Here is a 25,609-nt window from a genome sequence, read left to right as displayed (position 1 = left end):
TAACATTAAATGTAATTCTAATCTCTCTGAAACCACTATGAACACTTAAACCACCTATGCTCAACCTAGTTAATGCATTTATGCCACTCATTTTCAAATGCGCTCTTCCGACTGATGAAAGACACCTATTTCATCTTCCTCGTACATTTCATCTGCTTTGTTTTGTGGTTAGTCATTAGAACATAAGCACCATTTGGCCTGATGGGTGCTGTTTCACTTGAAAATATGACAAACACGTCCACCGCGCACTCCAGTGCTTGTTCTGCAGCCACAGGTTCATCTATGTGGGGAGGGGGAATCGCTAGGGTCCTTTGCCATGTTGTTTGTTGGTAATTATGATGAGTATGTCATGTGTTTGCCCCACATTTGTTTGTTTAAAATGCCCCATTCATATTTTTCTTTTAAGCCATCATCCCAAAGCCTTCAGTCTCAGACATTTGGTTCTGTATGCTGGCCTGGCTGCTTGTGGACATAAAGTTGCCATTCAAAAAATTACTTACTCAGCTTTATCACCAAGTTGTTAAAATTCTCTTCCAGCCCCTAAGCAGCACAACTACATCATGGCTACAATCCTGGTGGCCCTTGTCTACATTCCATCCTCCACCATTAAGGAATAGATGCTACTTTTCAGCCTTCCTGAGCCATTTGCTTTAAATTGCCCACTCCTATGTTCTGTTTCCTTACATTAATTGAATGCTACACCATGTCTCCTCAACCCAAGACCAAATGCAACTGGATCTGCACAGAGCTACATTAAATGTTCCAAGATACTTAAAATTCTACCACAGATTATAGGATTCCCTCTGTTGGCTGAACAGAAGCATCATCAGGACTGTTTTGTCCACTTTGAGAAGCATTGTGCCCTGTGTGACTGGCACCAGCAGGGGCATAAATTTGCTGTATAAAATTACGTCAGAAAGCAGAACAAGAAATTATAATTTTAAATTATATTTTCAGAATATGCACAGAAGCTTTCGTTCCACAGGTACCATGAGGCTTGGTGCCTTTAAAGTCCAGTCACAAACTTGAAGGATATTGTGTTCTTCCAGCTGGGCATTTTGTGCTTTTTAGAAGCTGTGAAGTCCTGCATGCCATCCTTCTGGAATCAGGCCCTACCTCCTTTCAGCCAGTCTAGGCAACCTATTCATTTTCTACATTCTCCCATCCAATACACTGTCATACAGCTAAGAGAAACCAAAGTCAATGTGCTGGTAAGTGTACTATTATAATTATTCCTTCCCAGGCAAAAAAAACATTCACAGCAGGTTTGTCTGCATTCTCAAATGTATGATAAAGAATGAAGCAGGCAACAACAGGATGCTACAGAGTATAGGTCTTCACAGTGTGGTGGATTCTCCAACACATTGGAAATGTTCAAACAGAGTTTGGTAACCCCCTGTTGGAGATGTTTTAGGTGCAATTTTTTTCCTTTGGCACGGGGGTCTGTAGTCCCCCTACTCTTCTATGAATCTTGTATAATGATGAAAAATAATGGGCATCGCAGTACAATAATATTTGGGTAGCCACAATATCTCAGGATGCCTGGACATCAAAGGATGCCTACACATCATGCCAAGGCTATGGCAGTGCCAGGACCTTTCGACCTTCTTTCCACTTTAATTGCTTAAAATGGGGTTAGCCAATTTTGCTGAGCCTGGAGGCTATTTTTGTCTTATCACAGAGCTTGGTGAGCTGTCTCTACATCCACCTCATCCCCAAAAAAAGAATATGAAAATGGCCAGTCATACCCTCTGAAGGCCACTGTTGGTCCCTGACAAACATTTTAGACCACCCTGGGCCTTTTAAAATCAGAAATAACTGCTTTAAGAAATAGTAAGAGAATAGCTAGTATGGAGGGGCAGAGTCAAGAAATCTCCATTGGTCCACACTGAAAGGAGGGGCAGAGGCCTTGCTTGCTTGAGCTTTCTGGGAGGTATAGTCCTAAAGAGCCACTTGACCAAGCTCTGTTCGAAAGGCAAGATGACTAGAGGCCAGAATCAAGAGGATACCATCAGCCAAGAAGTCAGAGATGAGGAAAACCTTGCACCAAAGCTACACAGAGAATGTATACTGTTGGGTGAAAAAGTGAGTGAGAAAGAGTTTGGAAAGCTAGCAAAACAGAATGTCACACATTGACTAAAACCCAGGAGTCAGTTGCAACTAGAGTAGGCTCATTTGAATCAATGGAACCTATGGAGGTACAATGGTGTAAACTGCAGTGCGTAATTGCCAAAAGGTATGTTTGCTGCTTGAATCCCTTGTTGCACACCAGTTGTATGAACTGGTGTACTGCAAGGAGTAAAAGTGGCAACTTGTTAACAATGATTATTATTATGTACCATCAAGTCATTTCCAAATGTTGGCAACTGTTTCCCAGATTTTCTGGGAACAAGGTACTCACAATGATTTACTACTCACTTCTTCTGGGCATACTCTGGGACTCTGTAGCTTTCTCATGGCTATGCAGGCTGGTTCTTCTCTGGAGGAGCACGGTGAGAAATAAAACTCCCGACCTCTGCCTCCACAGCCTCACTTGCTGAGCTATCCAGCCAGCAGAGACTCATTAGCTAACATCAGTTCCCTGCTGCATTTTATGCCATTGCAGTTACACTGGCAAATGAATGGTTGTTCAACATATCACTGTTACTGGCAGGAAATGTGCTAACTTAGTACATGGCATCTGTGTCATCCTCTGTACCTGGGGATTTCTTTGTAGTCTTCCAAGTTGTGTTGGGGTGGTGGTGAAAGAGAGCATAATGCAAGAGAGGCAAAGAAAAAAACACGTAGAGCTGAAGTTATGCAACAGCCAGTCTTCTTCCTGAACTATCTTGCTCCTGTTCTGGTCAGCCACAAACTCCAGCTGCCTATAGTACATGTTCCATAATGTCTATCCAGGTGGACAAGCTATCTTGTCATCTCTTGCCATCTTTCACTCAGAGACTGTTGGTTGTGTGAGAACATCCATCCTGTTCCTCACAAAGAACAGATGAAATGGTAGACTCGTGGAAGAGCTATCTTTTGGTGAGTGGAGATGCACAAGAATCTTTCTCTGTTTAAAAACATAATAGATCACATTCCCATGCATAGAAATACTTGGTGGGAAGGAGGTCCAGCTCAGCTTTTTCCATAGCTACTTCCTTTCTCATATAAAGGGAGCTTTTTTTTTTTGTTTTGCATGGAGAAACATTTGATCACCAGAGTACCCATTAGCAATCTGAAGAATACAGATTAAGACTTGCCATCTAATTTGCTGTTTATGAGACCTTAGAATCAAACAATGCAATCAAAATGTTTTTAGGAACTGAGCTTCATTAAGGAAGAAAGTTTATCCTGGTATGGGCTTGCCTTTTTCCCCATATTGCAAATTATCCTGCTTGACTTCTGTGACTGGCTTTATTTCCAAGTCTGATTGCTTAGGCATGGAGCTTTGAAGGAATTCATGTCTAGTGAGGAAAATGCTACAATAGTGGAAAGTACACATTTTTCTTAACTTGCAATTTGACCCTTAATCACAGGATGATTTCTTCTGTGAGGGGTAAGCAATATATAAGAAATTACTGTGCCCTAAACATACTTTAGAGATGGGTTAAGGGGATACTCTAGTCTTCATTGTGCTAGATTGTTTTGTTCTTTCCATTTTCATTGTTGCTGCAGGAAGAAGCATAATGTATCATTTTTGTGTTCTTTTCTCATGAACAAGAGTCTCCACCTCCTTCATGAACCGAAGGCAAAGCTCCTCCTGCCAAGGCAAAGCCACACACTGGACAGCCACTGGGAGGCCCACAGCATCTTTAACAGCCTGCAAATGGAGGGACAAAGAAAGACACAAGGACATTGTAAACATGCAAGAGATCTGACAGGAAGCAAGAAAACCAACAACAGGCTGATATATTTTTGTGCTCAGATACACTAACCTCTTTCAACCTCTTGTCCCAGGGGTCACCATAATGCCCTCTGTAATGTTTAAGCTCTTCTTCATCAGCTTTGGTGACCGTGCTGACAGGCACAATCCCAGCAGGAAAGTTTAGGACATTGTACAAATTTGTGTAGGATGTAGCCGCTGGAAGAGCACAAACACTATTAATGAAATGATCTCTGTTCTTCTTTGGTAGCTTCTCTGGAAAGACTGCTACTGGCTGCTCAGTTAAAGAATGGTGCATGCAGCTGTTGTGTTTTGTTTTTAAAGGCTTAATGCAATAATAAAATAATGCTGGACAAAACACAGAGTTTTTAAAGATGAATTAAGCCAACAACTCATGACTCAAAGTTTGAATTGCTTGCCTTCACAAGTTTCACAAGGTTAGATTGGTGGGTCAATTACACAAGTCTTTTCTCTTTTGCTTTCTTTTGTAGTAGCAATCCCTCAATGAAACTGACTCCCAATGTAGGTCAAACTTTGTACCTTGTTTAGACAGACAGTAAAGATTACTCTGTTCTGTCAGTTTTTTAAGGTTCCATAATATTTTATATCCAATTTTAATTTTAATTACACACTTCAATCGTAGTAGGTTGGGAGTGGGAAGTACATTTCTGGACCTTTATCATCTTGAACCAGATAACTGGCTCAAGATAGCATGCGTGTTACAAAATGATTGGGGTCCTATCACAATTTGAATGAGTGAGAAAGAAGAATTTTTGCCAGTACAAAATGTGCCAGAGATTTCCAGTAATGTATTAGAAGAATCAGCCGGATGGATGGCTCAAGGGAGTTGGATATCTGGCTGTGGAGACAGAGGTTGGGAGTTAAATTCCCTACCATGAATTTCCAAAGTGCCAGCCTATGTGGCCTTGGGCAAGCTGCAAAGTCACAGGGATGCCTCCAGAAGAAGGGAATGATAAACCACTTCTGAGCACTCTTTACTCAGAAACCCTCAAAAGGGTTACCATAAGTCAGAGTTTACTTGACAACACACAATTATTCTTATTACTAGAACAATCAATTAAGTTATCAGGCAAGCTATGCCTTAACTAACCTGAGTGGATAAGTGTTCTTAAAGTGACTTGAAGGTTTTTTGTGAGGATAAAATGGGCAGGAGGAGAAGCATCTACAATATTTATTGTTCACTGGGGGAAAGTAACTTATAAATGGGAATAATAATAGTATGCTGGACTTCAAAGTATTAAGTAAGAAAGGCATTGCAACATATTGAGAACAATGTGAGGCTGACTACAAGAGTACTTAGCCTGCTGTTTGTTCTGCTGCAGAAACAGGCGGGTGTGCTTTTAAAGATGGTGATCTGATGACATTTTTGTTGGAACAGATTAGACCACCCCTAAAGTAGTCCTATCTGTACCTTTTCGAGTCTCCATCAGGAGCTTCTGCTTTTTGGGAGGTGGGTAGGATTGCTCTGGTTTGGATCACTTCCAGTATGTGTGATTACTGGAACTGATCCAAAGCAAGGATTTTGGTTACATTTTGCCCATATGATGTGGTGTAATCAGTGAGACACTTCAGGATATTGGGACAGTAATAGACAGTTCTTTCAAAAGAGAAGCAGGGAAAGAGAATTTTTTTTGTTGCTGTATAATGGACTATTGCTTCTGCACTGCATCGGTTATAAAAATAAAACAAAATCTTTTTTCTTAAAGGACAGATTGAGAAATCATCCACAGTCAAATTCAGGGGGGGGGGGGGGGGTTTCAGCTGCAGGCAGTTTCTCAACTGTCCCTTTAAGACAAAGCAAAGAAAAAAATGTTTCAATTTTTTTTCATAATGGATGCAGCACATTAGCGGCAGTTCATATACAGTTCGTGTCGTTCTGCCAACTCCTGCGACGTTGCTGGAACCGACATTGCTGGAACCATTTCCATTGGACCGTTTCAGCAATGTGGAGAGGGGGGATCTGCTGCTTGGGTAACAGCCTATCCTCCATATTACTTTACCCAGGCTTCATGCTCTGGAGAGGACACTCCTCGATTCAGAGCATGTTACCATAGTCTCTCGAGACTGAAGGATGCCTATGATGATGACATACAGTACAGAGAATTCACTTCCCCTGCCCTTCTTGCCAAGAAATAGAGGAAGTGATTACTTTGCTAATATCCTGAAGTGGCTCACTTACTAAGTCACGATATTGGCAAATTCAAACCATAAGGGTTGCTTTGGGTCAATTCCAGTAATAACACACATTGGAACCAATCCAGATCAGAGCCATTCAAAAAAGTAGAAGACCCTAGTAGGGCCTCAGAAAGGTACAGATAGGGTTGCTTTGAAACTTACTGGGTGACCCTGAGTCTATCCTTCTTTTTTCTTAGCCTTAATAGAAAACGAACACATCTGTTTGTTCTAGGACCAAATAGCCACTCTTCACTATAAATATAATTTCATTACATCTGTTGGCTTATTAACAATTAACACGGGATTGTTTCCCTCAAATTTTCTAATATTTTGAATTGTACACATAATTACAATGCAAATAATACCAAATAATTTCCCGGGGTAGCCTTCATTAAATGCTGGGCCCAAGACAGGACAGAGGATGACATCCAGTTTCAGCTTCCTCCATTCTGCAAGGAACTCTTCACGGTAAGCCTGTAGGGTGAGTTTGTGTCAAGCAGGAAAACGGAAAGAGTGCTTTTCCCCTTCACCTTACATTTATTATTTTCAGGATGATTATATGGCCACCTAGTGGCTGATTCTCAACCAAGCCCTCTTTAAGCATAGCACGGCCTGCCAGTATCAGGAATGAATATCAGAGTACAAGCAAGGTAAACAAGTTTCCACCAAGTGCAAAGGGTACATTAATGTCTTTCAAAAGAGGCTGACAACAGGATATGTACCAGCTACCCTTCCTTCTGAGGCATAGTATCAAAAGTCCCACATGAATCAGTCTTTACAACTGCTTTCTACATACTAGTACTCTTTGTCTAGTTATTCATTCTAGTGCCAATTAACCATGGATGATGAAAGTGTCTCTGAGAAGAAAATTAAAGCACAGTTTTCAAATGAAGTGTTGATGGCTGATCAACATGTCATCAAGGACATAAACTCACCGCCACTGCTACATGATGTTTCCATAGTTCTTTTGCTGACCTGCAACATTGAAATAATTCATTAATGATTGTTCTCCCACAAAGAGACAACTAATCAGGACTGTGGCATAAAATGTGCCTGGATGAGTGAAAATTTATGAGCTAGTTTCATCTTAGCTTCCCATCAGCGTGCCATCAGCTGATACACAAAGAAGACTATACACAGTAACCACAGGAGAGTTGGAATGATGTGGATCCACCTATCCTCATGCTGTAATTACACCTATAACCCTGGCAAACATTTGGCAAGCTCCAGATATTGTCTAAGATGCATTTGTCAAGTGAAAGGCATGGCAGAACAGCAACAAGTTCTGTACAGAACTAGAGGAACTGCTGGATAGCTCAATGGTTTAGGCATCTATCTATAGAGCCAGATGCTGAGAGTTCAGTTCCCCACTGCACCTCCTTGACAGGGACCGGACTCCGTCATCCATAGAGTCCCTTCCAGCCCTGTAGGTTTAAGACAATACTGATCTTAATGCTGTGGCGAGCACTTGCAGAATACATGGCCTTGAAAACATTCAGATTTCCATACACATAATCTGAATCTTTGTATGGCAGGGCCAGAAGGAGGGCAAGGTTTGGTTTTGATAACATTCATAAATTTCTTTATAACCACAGAAAAGATGAAGCTAGGAAGTGAAACTGACAGATTTGTTTATCCCTCCCCACAACCTGGTCCCTGGGTCCCTTTCTGTTACCTGCATCCTTTAAGGTGAGGATGGTTACATTCTACAGAGCTGTCACTGATGGTGATTTTTAAAACTATACTCTCATTCCTTACCCAACTCCACACAAGGCATTGAGGTCTCTGGCAATCCGAGGATACTGGCAAAAAAAGGAGGGGGGGACAACTGTATTGATTTCCATTCTGAATCCAGCAATCATGTCATTTCCTCTTTAGTAGCGGATGAGATCACTAAGAGTGAGCTTATCCCCTAAATACCAAAATGCATATTCTGTCTTGCTTTAGCACATTCATTTATAGCACATAGATGGAATATGTAGTCTCTCAGACCTTGTTGCACTTCCCACCATTCCTCATTGTTGACTAGAGCTGATTAAAACCAGTAAAATTTGTACAACCAAATGTTTCCTACCCTTAAGCTATACTTAAGATGTACAAGATAAACAATCCTATGTAATGCTTCTCAGCCTCCCTCTGTTCTACGGATACAAGAGAACAAAATACTCACCATAGGTTTTAGGATGAATGCCAAGATCCTCTTCACTACAATGGGAATACTGTAACAATTTATCTGCGATTTTAGATTTGGATCAACAATATCTCCTTTGCTGAGAAAGGAAAGGAAAAAGAAACCCTAATGCTGGATGGCCAAAAGGCCAAAATATATATATATATATGTTGGGATAATAGCAATCATGCATGTACAAACCTGGATTATGAGTAAGAGGTGGATTTACATCCTGATATGATTGTCCTTTGTCACTAACTTGATTGGTAAAGTTCTTTTTCTTGCCTCTGCCATTTGAGGCAAGCCCTGTCCCCCATTTCTTGTTTTCTTTGCTTGATTCCATTGTTTGTTTTTGTTGATAGCCCACATCCTCTCTGGCCTTTCTCCAAACAACAAGCCTGCATAGTCTCCCATGAGCTGGAGACTCTGTTTTCCCTCCTTTTCAGCCCTCCAAAACTTAATTTATCCCCCCCAAAAAAGGCAAATTATGCTTTTGGAAATTTCCAGAAAGTACAAGTGTCCTTTAAAACAAGATGGACTCTCCCATGATTTATTTTGCACAAAAAAATTAAGTTTCTTGCAAAATCAGAAGTGGATTTCCAATCAATTCTAGTTTGGTTTCAGAAATGATTCTGTCCATAATTGGTCCCAGGGAAGGAACCAGTAAATTTGCTTTGCAACCCGTTAAATGATTCAATAATCTGATGTTTTGTAATTCAGAATAAATCAATAATCTGATTCATTGTTAAAGCCGATAGGTTCTTAAAGTTGCCTAACTTGATGCATGTAATGTCTCCCAAGTGGACATTGATTCATCATGTCTGTGTGTTTCCAAATAGTATTTTTCAAGTTTGTATAAAAACATTTGTCCTACATCTATATAAGTGATGCTCAGATGAAAATAAATGGTTCACTAAACCTCTGACATTAAAAGAGCTATGCTGAGCATCAGATTTTGCCAGAGCAAGAACAGCAAAACTATTGGACCCAAACTATATTCAAATACAGGTCTACTTACAACTTCTCTACTAAAGTTGCAGCTCCATCAGAATAGAGGCCTCGAGTGAACAGTTCATCAACTACATAGTTTATGCGAGGAGGTTCAAAAGGGACAAGCTGTGTGAAAAAGAGAACAGTTTTGATGGTAACAGGCAAGATTATATGAACTGTACATAAAAGTTACATTATTGGTCCCATTTCCTGGTAGTTTAGAAAGTTATCTGACAGGTTTTTTAAAAAAGAAAGAAAGTTACTCAGTATCATAGTAGAAGATAAAAATGAAAAATATCTGTCTTCTTCCCTTTATTTGCTAACAAATTAGACCAGAAATGAGCAAAATGTAATTTGTGAGCTGTGAGCCACCCCCTAGTACTCCTGTCCCCACAATTTCATTATGTCCTCCCCTCCAAGCTGCTATAGATGAAGAATGTATCTTATGAATAGACTTTCAGCCCACCCCTTAACCTTGGTCACTAACTATTTAAGAAAATGATGGGCATTTTAAATTTTCCAGGGCTTTATGAGATGTTCATGAGAGCTGGGGAACAGGTAAAAGAAATGTACCGTATGCCCTGAGGTCTGAAGAAGATGTTTGGTTTCTCGAACAGCCCTCCTCATGCTGGGAGAGGGCTCAAAATATCCATCATCATCATAGTATCCAATGCGGAGGGGCTTTGTACTGGTATAGATCTGGGGGGGAAAAGAGAATAGCTGTCATTTAGTGTTCACTGAAGCTGTGAAGGCACTTCCTAGCCTACCATAGACATAAGTCACATTGGCCCATCCCTGCTTGTTAGACTGCTACTGCTGCTCTCAAATCTCCCAACTCCAAAGATATTTTTAAACTATTTTTTTTTAATTAAAAAGCTGCCTCACAGCCTCCAGTGGCTCTAAGAAACAATTTTGCCATGATCGCTACTAGCTTCCTTTTTTCTTTTCTTTTTTTAAAGGGCGATCCCAGCTTAGAACAGCACATGGAAGCCATATATATATCCCAACAGTTTGCAAATGCCACAAGAAGAAACACAAAGTGATCAATACCATTGATTCACATATTTAAGAAGTTTGTACAGATGGGCTCAATAATGAAATTAACAGCACTTGTTTGAATTAGGAATAGATATGATGAAAAGGATGATTTTGACATTAAGTAGTCATGGATTCAGAATATTATCAAGCCATGCATTTCCAACAGCATAATCTATTGTTCAGATAAACTATTAAAAAAGGAGAGCAATATTGTCCTAACTGGAGTTGTCCATGGTGCTGAACCTTTGGTTGTGAATATTCTCAACTCTGCCTTGTTTCTCCTTGCAGGCAATTACCTCCTCTTTGAAAGGCATGGGTGGTACTGAGGGATCCAGGTGGAATAACTCATCACATAAAAGAGCCTTCATACACAGAGCCAGGCTGTCCACATCTCTTGCCATTGGGCCAATTGTTGCTGTAACTGCAAAGGAAATGAAGAAGACTTTCCCCTTTAAATGCACTTTGATGATGTGAAGTTATTTGTCAGCAGCCAAGACAAAGAATAAGACTACAACCAATCACTGCTCAATCATATTTAATGAGAGAGAGAGAGAGAGAGAAGAAACACCTTTGCTGAAGCTTCTGGTGGACATACCAGTCAGCACTGGGCTATATAGCTAAACTGGTGGTTCCCAACCTTGTGTTCCTGGATGTTCTTGGAACTCCCAGAAATCCTGGCCAGTACTGAAGCAGCTAGTGCTGAAGGACTCTGAGAGTTATAGCCCAAGAACATCTGGGGACACAAGGTTGGGAATCACTGAGCTAACAGTCTGGTATGACAACTGTGACTATACCTAAAGAAAGCCAAACTGGCCTCAGTTATGAGTATGCCAGTTGCATTGCAATGAAAATGCTATAATGTTCTCCACATGGTCCAGCCTTTGAAGGTAACCCAACAACCTCAATTGTCAAAGGGACCTGATGGTCAAAACATATGATACCAATTCTTTTATATCACTAGTGCATCTCTGAACCCAATTCACAGCACCTGGTTTTGGACTCCAAAGCCCGAAAACAGTTGAGGACAACTTATTTAAAGGAACACCTGTACCTACATCAGTCTGCCTTTGATTTAAACTTTAAAATCAATGTCAGAGATCTGGGCATTTACTTGGAATATACTGTATATCAGTTCTAGAATGTAAGGGCTTTTTGAAAATAGCAATTTCAAATAGCTTTCAATTAATGAGTTCTTTTTTTATTATTTAAGTATTTATTTAAGGACAGGGTAGGGAATACAAAAAGTAGGGGGAAAGAGGGAAGAGGGGGAAAAAAAGGTTAGGGGGATAGGAGAACACAGAGTATACCATCATCCAATCAATTCATATTACAATAACAGATCATCTTTTTGCTTTTTCACAGTTTGATTACCCTCCTGCTTTCATCTTATCATTTAATTTTAGTTTAATTCTATGTTTTAATTCTATGTTACTCCAACACTATCTGGTAACTGCAGCCATTTATACAATACATCCCATCGTTCAGTTTCCTTTTGAATTAAACAGTCTTTCAGCCCATCTGACAGTATCCATTTTTGTCACTTCCCATATTTTCACCATAAGATTCTCTTGTTTCAGTGTTTCTTTCTTGAGATTTTAACATAATGCTTTTTAATTTTGGAAGCTGCATAGGTCACTGTATAACTCTCTATCCCATCTATGTTACCTGGTGTCATGCCCAATAAAGATGGTTCTAAAGTTTGTGCAGCTTCATTTAAGTTTTGGTTGGCATCTAATGTCCCCTCTTTTGTCACTTTCATCAGATCTTCTATTTTGCTAAGACCTTCATGTACTTGCTGAAACCCTGTTATCAATTAATGAGTTCTATTGGTCATACTGCTATTTTATTTCCTACAGCTTTGAGATATGTGTCCACATTTTAATATCAGCTGATTTATAAAGTTTCATTATATAATTTACACATATACATTAATTTTGTATTTGATATCTTTTCTCCATGGCCTTAGGTGGCCATGGTGCAGAAAATCACATATAAAGTAATGTATACAAAGTGCGCGCACACATACATACATGAATGGATACAAGATACTTACCTGACTTCATGCCTGCTATAGGGAGAGCAAGACCAAGAAAGCTAGGAAAGATGCAATCAAGACAAAGAAGTATTTACTAATAACATAGTGAGGAGGAAGGGGGGAAAAACAGCAGAAGAAAATAACCAAGCTTCAGTCACAAGACACAACATCTGTAAAGTGAAAATAAGCATAACAAAATCCTTACTTTGTGTCATGTAGTTCATGTGAAAGCACAAAGAGGGGATTTGATCACTCTCCCCAGAGAGGAGGGGCGCCAGAAGGCTCCCCTCCTAAAGCATTTAGGTAAAAGGTAAAGGTTCCCCTTGACATTTAGTCCAGTCGTGTCTGACTCTAGGGCGCAGTGCTCATCCCCAAGCCGCAGAGCCAGCATTTGACCATAGACTAGACACGGAACACCATTACCTTCCCACCAAGGTAGTACCTCTTTATCTACTCGCATTTACATGCTTTCAAACTGCTAGGTTGGCAGAAGCTGGGACAAGCGACGGGAGCTCACTCTGTCACGTAGATTTGCTCTTACAACGGCTTGGTCTTCTGACCTTGCAGCACAGAGGCTTCTGCAGTTTAACCTGCAGTGCCACCACGTCCCTGCCCCTAAAGCATTTACCTCAAATATATAATGTAACACCCCAGGGAGACTTAAGAGAAATCATATTCTAACATTCAAAAGTTTTTCAGCAGGGACTGTGTGAGGATTCTTCCTTCTCAGGTGGCTGTACCCCCACAACCTCCTTTTTGGGATCAAATAAAGATAACTGGTCAACCAGCTCCTAAACCTCAACATTTATTTTAAGGAGACAGTGACAGTGTTATTTAACATATTTTCCTTTTGTAATGGTATGATAAAGGGGTTAACAGCTTGCTTAAAGAATGGGTTAGAACCAGGGGTCTCAAGCTTTTCAAACACCTGTATTGGATTATAGTCACTTATCTCAAGTCCTGTTGTCTCTGACAACATGAGCAACGGATCACTCCTGAGGGGTTCTTGTCCTGAGACTTCTCTTTGGGGTTCACTGATGTCCCATGGGAGGGGGTCATGCCAGAAACCCTTTCCATGGGGTTGTGGCATTTCTCCCTCTCTCTCCTTTAGCTAGCTAGCTTGGCTTTCTCTTCCCTGATCTTTCTACCCAACTCCCTAGCCTCCTTCTCTCCCCAATAGGTCAGCATTTTAGACTTTCCTTCTCCTCTCTCCTCCTTCCCGGGGGATCATCAACTTCTCCCATTGCTTAGTCCAGGGATTCTCCATCCATATCCACTCTCAGCTGGGAGGTCAAAACCCTCTTTCTTTCTCTCTCTCTCTCTCTCTCTCTCTCTTTCTTGCATCTGCTTCTCCAACCTCCACTGTCCTCCTCCTGGACTGCTTCTCCTTGTATCCATCTACTCACCCCCACTTTTTTTCCTATTCTCCTTTTCCAACTTGACCTCTACATCCTCTACAGTGGGCCCTCCCTCTCTTGGAGGCTCCCTTCTTTCTCTCAATGTCCATTTCTAGCCAAATTTCAGTCTCTGTCACACTCTGCTCAGTTCTTCCAGATATTCCCATCCCTTCACTTGTCGTCTTTCTGAATTAGTCTTCATCAATCTTCCTTGGTTCCTCCATGACTCTCCCTGTCTCTCTCTCATCCCACTCCCCCGGAGAGTTCGTCACTTTATGTACCAAACTCCTTCCTCACAGAATGTTACAAATAAGCTGCTTCCAACCTGATGCTGCCCTGAGACATCTGGAGGGGAGGGAACACTTCACTTTGTCCCAGAAAGGGATGTGATTGGGGAGCAGGGGTTGCAGGTCTTAAATATCCTCCTTGACACAATGCAGGCTCTTTCTTTGCACTCAGACCATCAACCTCCCCAGTGAATCCAGAGTGAGTTTTGCTAGTCATTGAATGCTAGCCACATAGGAATTCTGGACGGGTTTTCCTGTTTAATATATTGAACAAAAGGAGCCAATTTTGGGCGGGGGGAGGGAGGGTCTATTCCATTCTGACTGAATGCAGAGTATATGCACCTACCTGGGGGCAGTAGTTGGGTTAAATATGTGGCCATGACACTAGTGGTAGTGAGAAAGGGTGGTTGGTAGGAGATTGGGTATGCACATCAGAGTACTTTGAATCATCAGATTCAGGGGCTGTAGGGTGGGACTCAGGTCACAACCCACTTGAAGTCAATGGACTTGGGTGGAAAACGGACATGGGAAGAACTCCCCAAGTTGTCCGTAGAACTGTAGAGCTGGAAGGGACCCTATGGATCATTGAGCGCAGCCCCTATCAAGGAGGCACGGGGGGAATTGAACTCCCAGCCTCTGGTTCCACAGCCAGATACCTAAACTTCTGAGGTCTCCAGCAATTCAGCTCAATTCACCCAGGTCACGTTAAAGATCACAGAAGGTCCTTGGGGGTAGGAGTCCCTCCTTCTTAGTTGGGAGAGAAGGCCAGGGTGAACACTTGCCCCTTGACACTCCTGGGAGGCCCCCTCTGCAGGTTTAGGGAATTGAAATTATTAATAAAGAAGTGTCCCTTTCCAGCCCATCACCTGCATCTCATCACATTATTTCCTGGATGGGAAACCATGAAGCCAGACATTTCATCTTCCAAATCTTGAATTCAAAACCTCAAAATGTAGTCTGTTTGAAAATCAAATTTGTATTCAGGTGCAATTGAGATATTTCTTGTAGTTTTAGAACTATGAGAATCATGTTCCTGTTCTAACTAAAATAATAATAATGGATCTGCAGTACAGATAATAAATATGGGCTAGATCTGAATTCCTAGTCGCATCTAGAACAGATTTCTTGAATCAGTAAGAAATCTTGAATCAGTAAGAATCAGTGGATCTGCTTTAGCTGGGACTAGCCGGTAGATTTAATTTCGTCATTATTCAGTGAACTCGAGAACTGCAAAACACCATTTGATTTTTGCATTCTAAAGGCACTTTTCATATCAGTTACTGTAAATTGAAACAGTTCATACTAACGATTAAAAAATCTGATTAGTGTGCAATTGTTTGCCTATCTGCTAATTCCATGATGATTCCAGGACCCACCTCAGCCGAGGACCTGTGGGTTTGAGCCCACAAATCCCACAGAAACTGGACGGCAGGCGAATGCTTCCAGCGACATCTGTTCCAAAGCCCAAGATGGACCCTCCTGCTGCAATCAGTGCTCCTTCTCCTCCAGAGGAACCTCCAGGACTTTTCTTGTGATTCAGGGGATTTATTGTCTGACCAAAGATTAAGTTGCTGCAATCGTAGCTGAATGAAACAAAAGATGGGCTGGTTGTTATCACCCATGTATCTGTAGTGTGCTTAAGGCCAGTGATTCCCAACCTTTAGTCCCCAATATTTTTTTTACTACTACACTTCCCAGAATCCCTGACTCTTGGGCATGCTAGCTAGGGATTCTAATAGCTGCAATCCAGCAGCACCTGGAAACCTAAAGATGGGCACCCTTGTTTCAAATCCAAACATAATATGGAATCACAGGTCAAGAATGAAATGGCATGCAAATAGTATCCTGAAACCCACAGGGGGAAAATAGTACTGAGAGAACAGCAAATGACCAGGATTGAGGTCCATTCAAGACATTTTGCTCCCTAAAACAAAGAATAAAATGGCACAACTTTGTTTCAGATGCAGACCCTAACCACAGTGGCAAGAGGACAGCATGCCTGAATGTATGCACACTTTAATCTTTGCTTCTGTTTTCATTTTACAACTAGTGAGGTGCTCTGCTATCACTTTGCCTGTTAGTGGGGAAAAATAAATATAAGAAAAGTTGGACCTAGATGTACTCAGTAAACAGGTGAACTTAATTGCTATGCCATGAAAAAGTATACAAAGGCTGAGAATCTTGATTCAAAGTGTTTCAATATAAACCTAGATCCTGGGAGGTGCTGTGTAACTACCGATTCATGGGGTCACCTGTCAGTGTTCTTCTGCTCTCAGCAGCAGAAGGGGTGTCAGATTTCTCTCTGCTTTTTTACTGCTTAGGTCATCTGCTTCACAATTTCCTTAATAACATTGACCTTTCTCTCATTTTTGTGTTCTTTTCATATCCAAAAAGAATCTCTTTTTTTTTTCCAGCTCTGGCAAGAAAGTTTCTCTTATTCCTTTTTTTTCTACATGAAAGAACTCAAGCTTCTTCTTGCACATATATCTGGAAAGAGACAGCACTAGTAGTTTGTATTTGAAAGAGAGTCGAAGCTTACTTGACCATGCTCTGAGGGACGTTGGTTTTCACAAACGGGATTGCCCCCTGTTTCTTCAATACTTTCACTATCACACTGTCATCTGCTTCCACTGTGCTGAGAAAGTGCACCAAACCACATGTAGAAATGTGGCCCTTTCAGGGGGGAAAACACAGGCAGCTTCTGAGTCTCAGACAGGAAAGCCTGCCCACCAAGAACCCCATAATGAGGTCTCATTTATAAAATATACACAGACAGTTTAGCCAACTACCAACCCCCCAAACCTTTTCCTAATGAAAAGGTGATTAACCTGGATGGGAAGGAACCGTGCAAGACAAAGACACTATTCCTTCATATAAAATAACTTCTTCTAGCATTGTGTGACTTTGAAGTCATCTGTTTCGGGGATAATTCTCATCGAGTCACTGGATTCAATTTTGTTGAAGCTTTAACATATAGCATTATTAAAGACCATTTCCCTAAGAAGAGGCACATACATTACACTCAGAGAATACACCAAGGGTGACCTTATGTATTATGAATTTAAATAGGTGAAGAACTTTGATCCGTTAGGTGCAAATTAGAGCCTTTCTCTCATTAGTCCCAGCTAGTATGTCTGATAGTCAGAATAAGGGGAATTATAGTCTAGCAACATATGGAAGGCAACAATTTCCCAAGGTCTATTTTATACATCACTGACATAGCCATGTATGTTTATTTCTGTATTTGCATGTGTCTTTATATACACAAGCATTATATAAATACCTATATAAGTAGGTGTTTGTAATTAATTAATTTTTCCCAAAAAGCAAGATATTACTAACTTGGATTATGATTTTTCGCTTAAGAAGAAATTACTTTAATCATGTTGCAATGTAACTGTAGGCTCTTAGTTACTGGCCAAAGTCCTGTTTCAGAGCCAGAGGAAGGGAGATGGTGTAACTCATGGAGGATAATTGCTGGTAATGAGAAAGAAACTACTTAGCTTCCTCACACTGAGTCAGTCAAGTAGCTTGGCATGCAACCAAGAAGCCAAGCAGAGGCTCATTACCCAGGAGCAATTAGCTGCCGTGTTACACCATATCCCTCCTGCCATGGAATAGAGTTTTAAAAATAATGACTGCAGTACGACAATATGGAGGTGTAGTCACATGAAATTGTGTTGGAATAGAGATATCACCTAGTTCATATGTTGGCCTGTAGTGTGTCTTCTGCTACCAAAAGAAAAGCTTTCAGATGTAGAGGTTTGGGGTTTTTTTTTAAAGTAACCTTTTTGAGATGAAATAATTATTAATATTGTAACTATTACCAAGACATGAAATATATGTATTCGTGAAGGCTTTCACGGACAGGATCTAATGGTTGTTGTGTTTTTTTCGGGCTCTTTGGCCGTGTTCTAAAGGTTGTTCTTTCTTCAGAACATGACCAAAGAGCCCGAAAAACCCACAACAAACATGAAATATAGTTAAGTATTTTTAAAGACAGCCAAAAGATGAAAGGCACAAAGGTCAGTGCAAGCTTACTGAAAGATAAAGAGGGAAGCACCTTGCATCCAATGTGGTCCTTAATGCTGACAGGAACTCCATACAGCAAACCTTTCTTATTTTGCCTCTTCACTTCCTGGATCTGCTCCTCACAGTCATGAATAAAATCAGTCACACAGTTCACCTCCCGGGTCACTTCAAGAGCCTGGCCACAGAAGTGGCAGCATCCCATTGAAAATAAATGAGGAACATGGAAAGACAAACCAGAGGGGGCAGGAAGGAGAGTGAAGTCATATACATTTTGTTAAAAAAAGAAGAATTCTGGACAAGAAGACGTTTTTCTTTGTCTATATATACTTCCTTGATTTATTTATTTATTTTATTTATTTATTTAATTTATATCCCGCCTATCTAGTCGTGGTGGACTACTCTAGGCGGCAACTGGATCGTTGTGAAGGTAGCAATAAATTGTAGTCCTTCAGAATCTGGGAAACATATAGACTATACCTTCCAGAATCCCTGAGCCAGGTGACTAGGGAATTCTTAAGAGGTTTAGTCAAAAAAATATAAGTTTTCCAATCTGAGCTTTTACTAGTCCTAGCTAACATTAAGTGCTCCAGATCTTGTTACTAGACATTAAGAGTCAAATCAAATGACATGTTGAGGGCAAAATCAAAGCCATACTCTGTAGCTTCTGGTGAAATGAACTGGCCTGTAGGATCTCTTTGCTACTTTCCAGTATTTTTCCATACTGCCCATTGTCTAGCTTTTGGGAGGAGCAATGTGGATTCACTGGAATCTGGACTGCTTCCGAACAGCACTGCCTGTAGTGGCTTGGCCCCTTCTCTGCCCATATTGGCACGGTTATCTCAACTGTGTTGCATTTGTGATGGGACAGCTGGGTTAGCCCCTTTGTCTCTGTACATGGGTTCTGCCTCCCCTTCATAGACCAGCTCAGTGTTCTTAAATCTGGCAGTTCAGAAATCACGAGTAACAAGTGTGCATGCATCATTGTTTACCTATGGCTGTCTAGAATATTTGAACAGTCCTATTATCTGTCTGTATATATATAAATCAGTCATTATCAGGGTAGTATTTGCATAGTAGAGAAGACTATGTTATGGACCTTGGCCTTTCTCACCAAAGAGAGATGACAGTAGTATAGATTGCATGTTGGACTCATTATATTTCTCTAGCGTAAGAGATGTTGCCCTGATGCACAGGGGCACTTTGGTCTATATGGCAGAGTATCAAGGCTGCTGTTGCCAGGTATGTTTTGCCCTAAGCTTCCCCAAAGAACACACCAAACATTTCTTTTTTGGTAGCAGACCACCAAAGAATACTATGCCCTTACTGGTGAATATTTCTATGGCAGCGTCCTTGAACTCACACTACCAATGCCACTTCTCACTGTTTCCTTGTGGCAAATGTCTTTGGGAGTGGCTTGGTACACAAAATGAACAGCAAGTACCTAGGAAATGGTTTCTATCTACTTTCAATAGAATGGCTGCCTGTGCACTCCTACAGTGCACCAAGGCAAGAACACACTTAACCCAAAGAGGTGCAATAACTGGAAAACATGCACATACACATTTGCTAGAGACCTAGTGGTAATTCAAAGCAGTATAAGTGCATAAATCAAAGGTGTAATTGCCACCAGTTATGGAGCTGTTGTTCTGTTCTTATTCCTGGACATATGCCAGTCACACAACTTGACACACAATCAGGAATGCAATTAGCAACTCGTTAAATGGCAGCTCACAGACACGATTTATACCGTTACATTTAGGCTGGCATAAATCTCCAATAAGGTTCTGGCCATTGCGCTTCTCCAAGAACAAGATAGTGCTGTTTGCCAGTTGGGAAAATGAGATAAGCTAAGCTGATGACAGATGTGTGATGGGTACCTTGGATCTTGGATGCTTCTCAGTGAGCACATGAAAAGTATCAATTAATTGGTGGGTCATTGATATAAATGAAATGAAAAAAGTAAAGCAGCCAGCTTCTTCTTGAAGCAATACCAGTATCTCCTGTTGCACTCACCTTCTTTATGTAGGCATACAGAACACTCTCTGGGGAAAGGGACTCCTCCTTAAGTTTCATTGCCAGTTCTGTTAATGGCAGGGAGAGGATGAATTCAGATTCGACTCCAGGATTCTGCAAAAATGGGGACTGGGGAATTAAATCTTCAGACACTAAGTGCAGCTCTTAATGACAAAACTGACTCATCCACAAGAATAACACTGAGGAACCAGCATGAAATTTCATCTGATCAGTATCTGAAACTGCTGTCCTTCCCTCTCTTGTGACATATCTGAGAGGCAAGACAAGAAAACAGAAGCAGGACCTACAGACCTCAAAGAGGGAAATAAATATTATTAATTCTCTCTACCAGCAAAGCCAGATAGTTAAAGTGAGGGTAATTTTGAAACCACCCCAAAATAAGGCAGTGGTTTCTACAGACTCCCTTGGTATGTGTTTAAAGCCCCACTGTTACCCTCAAAATTACAGCCCTTTTGGCAAGAGATGTTAAAAGCAAGCAGTAGCTGGACATACTGAGTTTGCGTTGAATTGAGTTTAAAGCTATGGTCAACAGGAGTCCAGAATGTAATACCTGGGTGCTAGTTGACAACAGTCCTTTGCCTTTCTTCTCCACAAACCTCTTGCCTGTTTCCAGGCCTGAAAGAGATTGCACAATTTCCTTGGCATCCTGAGCAAGGACACTCCTTGTGGGCATGCATTGCAACATTTTGTCCCTGGTCTAATTTGCATTGCGGCCATACAGAACAAGCTAGTGCCCTGCAAGAAATGTTCCTACAGTCACATGCAGATTTCCTAGTAGGGTCATGAGATAGCAGATGCCCTACTTTCAAAGAGGTGTTCATGTTGTAGATCAGTGGTCCCCAACCTTGGGCCTCCAGCTGTTCTTGGACTACAGTTCCCAGAAGCCTTCGCCACCACCTCTGCTGGCCAGGATTTCTAGGACCTGAAGTCCAAGAACAGCTGGAGGCCCAAGGCTGGGGATCACTGTTGTAGACCGTGCTGTTGTACTAAACATTTGGCCTTGTACCAACAAGAACATACTCTTAATTGGAAGACTAGTGCCCAAAGCCTCAGGCAACAGAGGAATAGTAGCTGGATTGGTGAAACACTAAACTACCCCCTGAGAGATTTATGGCAAAGGTTGTTGGGAAGCAGGTTCCCAATTCTGCTTTTGCCTAAAGAGGGACTGAAATCTTCCCTTGATCAGAAGTGACAAAGAGCAAATTTACTCCTCAGGGGCCAGCCCATAGATCTTATTGCAGCCAGCATCTAACTGCCAAGGGCAAAAGAATGTTTTGCTCGGTCCAACACTGCTCTGACTCTGGCAATGTATGCAGTCAAGGTTATGCAGTTCAATAGTTAAAAGCAACCCCTGGGGTTACGTGTCACACTTCAGACTGGTTACTGGATAACCATGGAATCTTCTCTGTGTATGTGTTCTGTGCTGTCGAATTGGAACAGACTTATTGCAAAATCCTAATCGGGCTTTCAAGCTAAGTGAAATATTCACGGAGCAGTTTTATCAGTTCCACTCGCCTATAGAGATTCCATGGCCAAGCGGGGGTTTGATCCTTGTTCTCCAGAGTACTAGTCTATTACACTGTCCACTACATCACACTGGAATCCTCTAGTGGGCTTTAAGTACAAAATGTTATTGTAATGGTAAAGATAGTTATAAAACTTAGTGGATTTGTCACATTTAAAAAAAAAAATCTAAGCTTTTCGGAGTCAGCCTGCAAGGATATAAATACAAAAAGGGGTCCATTATTATAACATTCAGCACTTAATCATATTTAAATGTGTCCCCATTATAGGAGAATGAACTCTCCCATTACAGGTATTAATATGTTACCACCTGCTGCCTATAAACTTGGATGCTGGACGTCATCAAGGTCCTTTTGGCAATGGACGTGACACTTCTAAATGAATATATTGTTTGATGTTTGTCCACAAGATTCCTGAGCTGCAGTCCATCATTCCATGCCACACGAGGAATACTGTACATGGCATCAAAGAGCATACATTTGAAAACCCATTGTTATGTTTTATTGTATCTTACATTCTTTATTTTAAAAAAGCTGTTCCAGGCCATCTCCATTTTGACTCTTTTTGTATGGCTTTCCTTTAACCAAATTCTAAGGTATTTACATTTATGAACAGGCTTCACACTTTCATTTGGAACCTTTAGCTACAGTTCTTTTCTTGGACTACTTCCTTTACACTGGCTAAGTTAAAGGTAGTTTTCTTTGCTTTCATTTTCAGACCATACCCATTACTCATTTCATTGACTCGAAGTAAACTTTGCAGGATACCTAGGTTTATCAGCCAGGAATACTGCACGATTGCATGTTGTTGACAAATGGTCCATTAATTAGGATTATAATCAGCAAGTGCTTCTCTAAAAATGTCCCAAGGAGTGGCTAGTCACTCTTTCTTGGCCTGAGTTGTTGAAAGGTTAAAATGGGGAGGCTGTCATGTAGAGGAAAGGTGGGCTGTAAATGTAGGAAGATAAATAATAGCTTGATTGAGAAAGTTCTTCAGTTGTTGAATTGTTTGTAACTTAGGAAAGCTATGCCTACAGGTAAGTGTCACATAATCATAACTATTAAATTATTAAACACTCTGTTTATATAGGGTATTAAAGGCTTGGAGGGTCACATCAAACCACTTCTTAGCACCACACATGAAACCATGCCAGGTAAATGTCACCTCCAAGCAGAAGCAAAGGCTGATTCCATACATGAGGGAATTGCAAATATAAATAACAAATAATACAACACAAACCTATTGAATGTCATATTGAGCATTTACCTTCATTGCACTGAACTAGAGGTCTTGCCTGCAGATATCTTTATTTTGCTGTAGCTTGGAACTTTCCATGTTCTGTATGGAACAAATCTGCTTCCTAAGTGTCTGAGGAAACAGGCCTGATCCACAAAAGCTCTCACTAAAGTATAATAGTCTTTAAGGAGCCAAAGTGTTGTTTCTCTCATTTTCTAAATTTTGTTTTGTTTCTCTGTGTTATTTTTGCACAGATTAACATGGCCACATATTTGAAAAGTCCTTATTCTGTGACAAAACACTAACAAAAGTTGTGAAGAAGCTTGGGGTGCCCTCCCCAATGTAGAATGGTAGCATACAGTGTATATGTTATGGAGGCTGGAGCTTTTGAGGTACCAGTACTACTGACATCGCCAGGGTGCACAACTGAGATTAAAAGCTGGTTATTTTAGCAAGACATTGCTCACTTTCAGAGAAAGGCATCGTAACATTTTTTTAAAAAAAGATTACCTTCTGTTTTAACTTCCAAACCACTTTCTCCATTTGCTCCAGACTGTCATCTCTCCACCCTCTGGCCTCCTCCATCTTCCTCTGGATCCTCCTGTGTGCCACCCATTTCCACAGCACAATTGCAGCAGCTGAGCTACAGGTGATGGCAAGAACAGCGGGAGGATTTATTTTCTGCAGGGGCAGGAGCTCCCCCAGCTTTTCCTGCATCATGACAAAGGAAGTCTCTTTGCCTATTGAAGTCTGCTCGCTCTTCTGAAACTGAGCGATGGCTGGAATAGGGTTGGTTAGGGCTATTTAAGCATTAACTGCTGACCTTCTTCAGAGCACAGACTCTCAAATTTCAGGCTTACAAACTCCCCCCAAGGAATCTCAGAATATGACCTTTGATCTGGCAGTGAGTAACTTGATTAGGAACTTCTTATGGGTGTTTGGTGCGCAATTTCTAAACATAGCTTAATGAAAACACAACACAGCACCCAGACAACTGCACCAAGCGGCTTTTTCTGATTTTAATAGCTAAATATTCATCATTGTTTAACAGCTTGGAATCATAATCTGCAGAGTTAGCTTCTATGTTGTAGAAATACTTCAGTCTCGAGAGACTATGGTAACATGCTCTAAATTAATAAAGGACTTGGAACAGCGTCTAGTGTGGCTGAGAAGGCCAATTCGAGAGTGACAATCCTTTCCACACTGAAGACAAATACAATCTGTCTCCTGTCCAGCTCCCTGATTTTGCTGGTTTTGGGACTGCCTCTTTGCCTCGGCCTGCTGAACAAGTGTCTCTTCAAATTGGGAGAAGCCATGTTGCACTGCCTACCTGCAGGCTGAATGCTCAGCTGTCAAAGTTTCCCATCTGTTGAAGTCCATTCTTACGGCCTTCAGATCCCACTTGCAGATATCTTTGTATTGCAGCTGTGGTCTCCCTCTGGGGCGTTTTCCCTACACTAATTCTTTTGGAATTCAACCGTCAGCCATTCTCATGACATGCCCAAGCCAACATGAACATCACTTCTATGTATTACAAAGCCTTCATCTATTGGTGCATATATGCAGAGAAGGTATACCATAGCTTGTGTTATGCATAAATAGAAGTTAAGCTACCCAGCTTCAAGGTACACATTTACTACACCCCTTTGCACACGCATACATATAGTGGTTCAGCAATAAAGAAAAGCTGAGCAAATATCCTCTGCCTATATATAAAAAGGGCATACCCTTGAACAAGCTCCTGCCTCCACCCATTAAGCACTCTTTGGCAAAGCTACAGGAATTTTCATTTAAAGAACAAGTACATGCCATTCAAAGGATTGGGGCAAGGAGAGGAATATCAGAAGTTACGCTCAGTGTTTTTCTTTTCTTTTTATTTACACTGACCAGTATCCTACTGAGCTTCAGCCAAGTGGAGAATCCTGGCAGTATGGTAATGCAACATTGCACTGTTTGCCACTAGCAAGTAAAGATTGGTTTCCTTCATGGAGATTAGTTTGCTCAATGCTTGCACAAGTGGCACAATCCTGCATGCTATACTGGTGGGACTATGTGCTCAGCAGAAACTCAAGAGCATGCTGGAGTGTATGTTTAATATTTACTTGCAAGGTTTTACTGCTTGGCCAGAGGAAATTCATGTGAATAAAACATGGCGGCTGGGTGGGGAGAATCACACTCAGACAGGCAAGTCTTTGGGAATATCAAAATGGCACTCTGGATCCATGCTAGAATGCAGTGATTACTGCTTTATTCTTTCAGAGAAAAGACAAGTGTTATATACTGGTTACTACTGCATGTGGCAGAAAACAGGAACGTACATCACATCAGAGTGGTTACTAGATCTGCTTTCTGTCCCTGTGGACCCCCATGTGCTGCAAACTACAGAAAACCTGTCCCTTCAGCTCTTGCTGAACTCCATTTCCAACAGTATCTCACCATGTTGGCTAATGATGATGAGAGTTGCAATCCAACGTTACCTGGAGAACTACACATTGTTTTGGAGTCCACCTCCTAAGAAAGAAACCAGCATCTATACACACACGCCCGTCACTTATATCTTTGCAGCCATTAGGTTCATGGTGAGTTGCTAAACGGCCGCCCATACTGTATATACCAATTTAGTTATAACTGTATCTTCAGATGTTTTTGTTTTGATAGTTAACCTTCCAGCTGCCTTCTGTGCAGGAAGATGGATCAGGGTGGTTTGGATTGGGTTAAGAAACAAAGTTCACCAAATCCCCATCCAATCGCTCCCTAACAATGCAGAATCCAACCCACGGCAATCTGGCAATCTTTCTATATTTTTGA

General features: G+C 41.1%; 1 protein-coding gene across 1 annotated transcript; it reads right to left on the bottom strand.

The window, feature by feature from the left end:
* Positions 1-926: 926 nt before the first annotated feature.
* Positions 927-23,594, bottom strand: LOC140701291 (vitamin D3 hydroxylase-associated protein). The gene is made up of 15 exons (XM_072997588.2): positions 23,312-23,594; positions 20,021-20,134; positions 18,039-18,182; positions 16,515-16,648; positions 15,352-15,558; positions 12,310-12,350; positions 10,553-10,677; positions 9,792-9,917; positions 9,247-9,344; positions 8,229-8,328; positions 7,817-7,860; positions 6,994-7,033; positions 6,424-6,532; positions 3,915-4,060; positions 927-3,799 (listed from the first exon to the last, which is right to left on the bottom strand). The coding sequence occupies exons 1-15, from the start codon at positions 23,519-23,521 to the stop codon at positions 3,671-3,673; spliced, it is 1,767 nt and encodes a 588-aa protein (XP_072853689.2). The 5' UTR covers positions 23,522-23,594; the 3' UTR covers positions 927-3,670.
* Positions 23,595-25,609: the final 2,015 nt, after the last annotated feature.

Source organism: Pogona vitticeps, chromosome 4, assembly GCF_051106095.1.
Source record: "Pogona vitticeps strain Pit_001003342236 chromosome 4, PviZW2.1, whole genome shotgun sequence".
NCBI lineage: Eukaryota > Metazoa > Chordata > Lepidosauria > Squamata > Agamidae > Pogona > Pogona vitticeps.
The sequence above is the reverse complement of the archived record's forward strand: the minus strand, read 5'-3'. Positions and strand labels throughout refer to the sequence as shown.

What these genes read in the sequence shown, in the direction of transcription:
- LOC140701291 (XM_072997588.2), bottom strand. Translation starts at nt 23,521, where the DNA reads ATGATGCAGGAAAAGCTGGGGGAGCTCCTGCCCCTGCAGAAAATAAAT. An exon ending in CCATGCCTTTCAAAGAGGAG is followed by an intron (nt 9,918 to 10,552) that starts GTAATTGCCTGC and finishes TTTCCCCCCCAG; the next exon opens with ATCTATACCAGTACAAAGCC. An exon ending in AATGCCTTGTGTGGAGTTGG is followed by an intron (nt 7,034 to 7,816) that starts GTAAGGAATGAG and finishes TCAATGTTGCAG; the next exon opens with GTCAGCAAAAGAACTATGGA.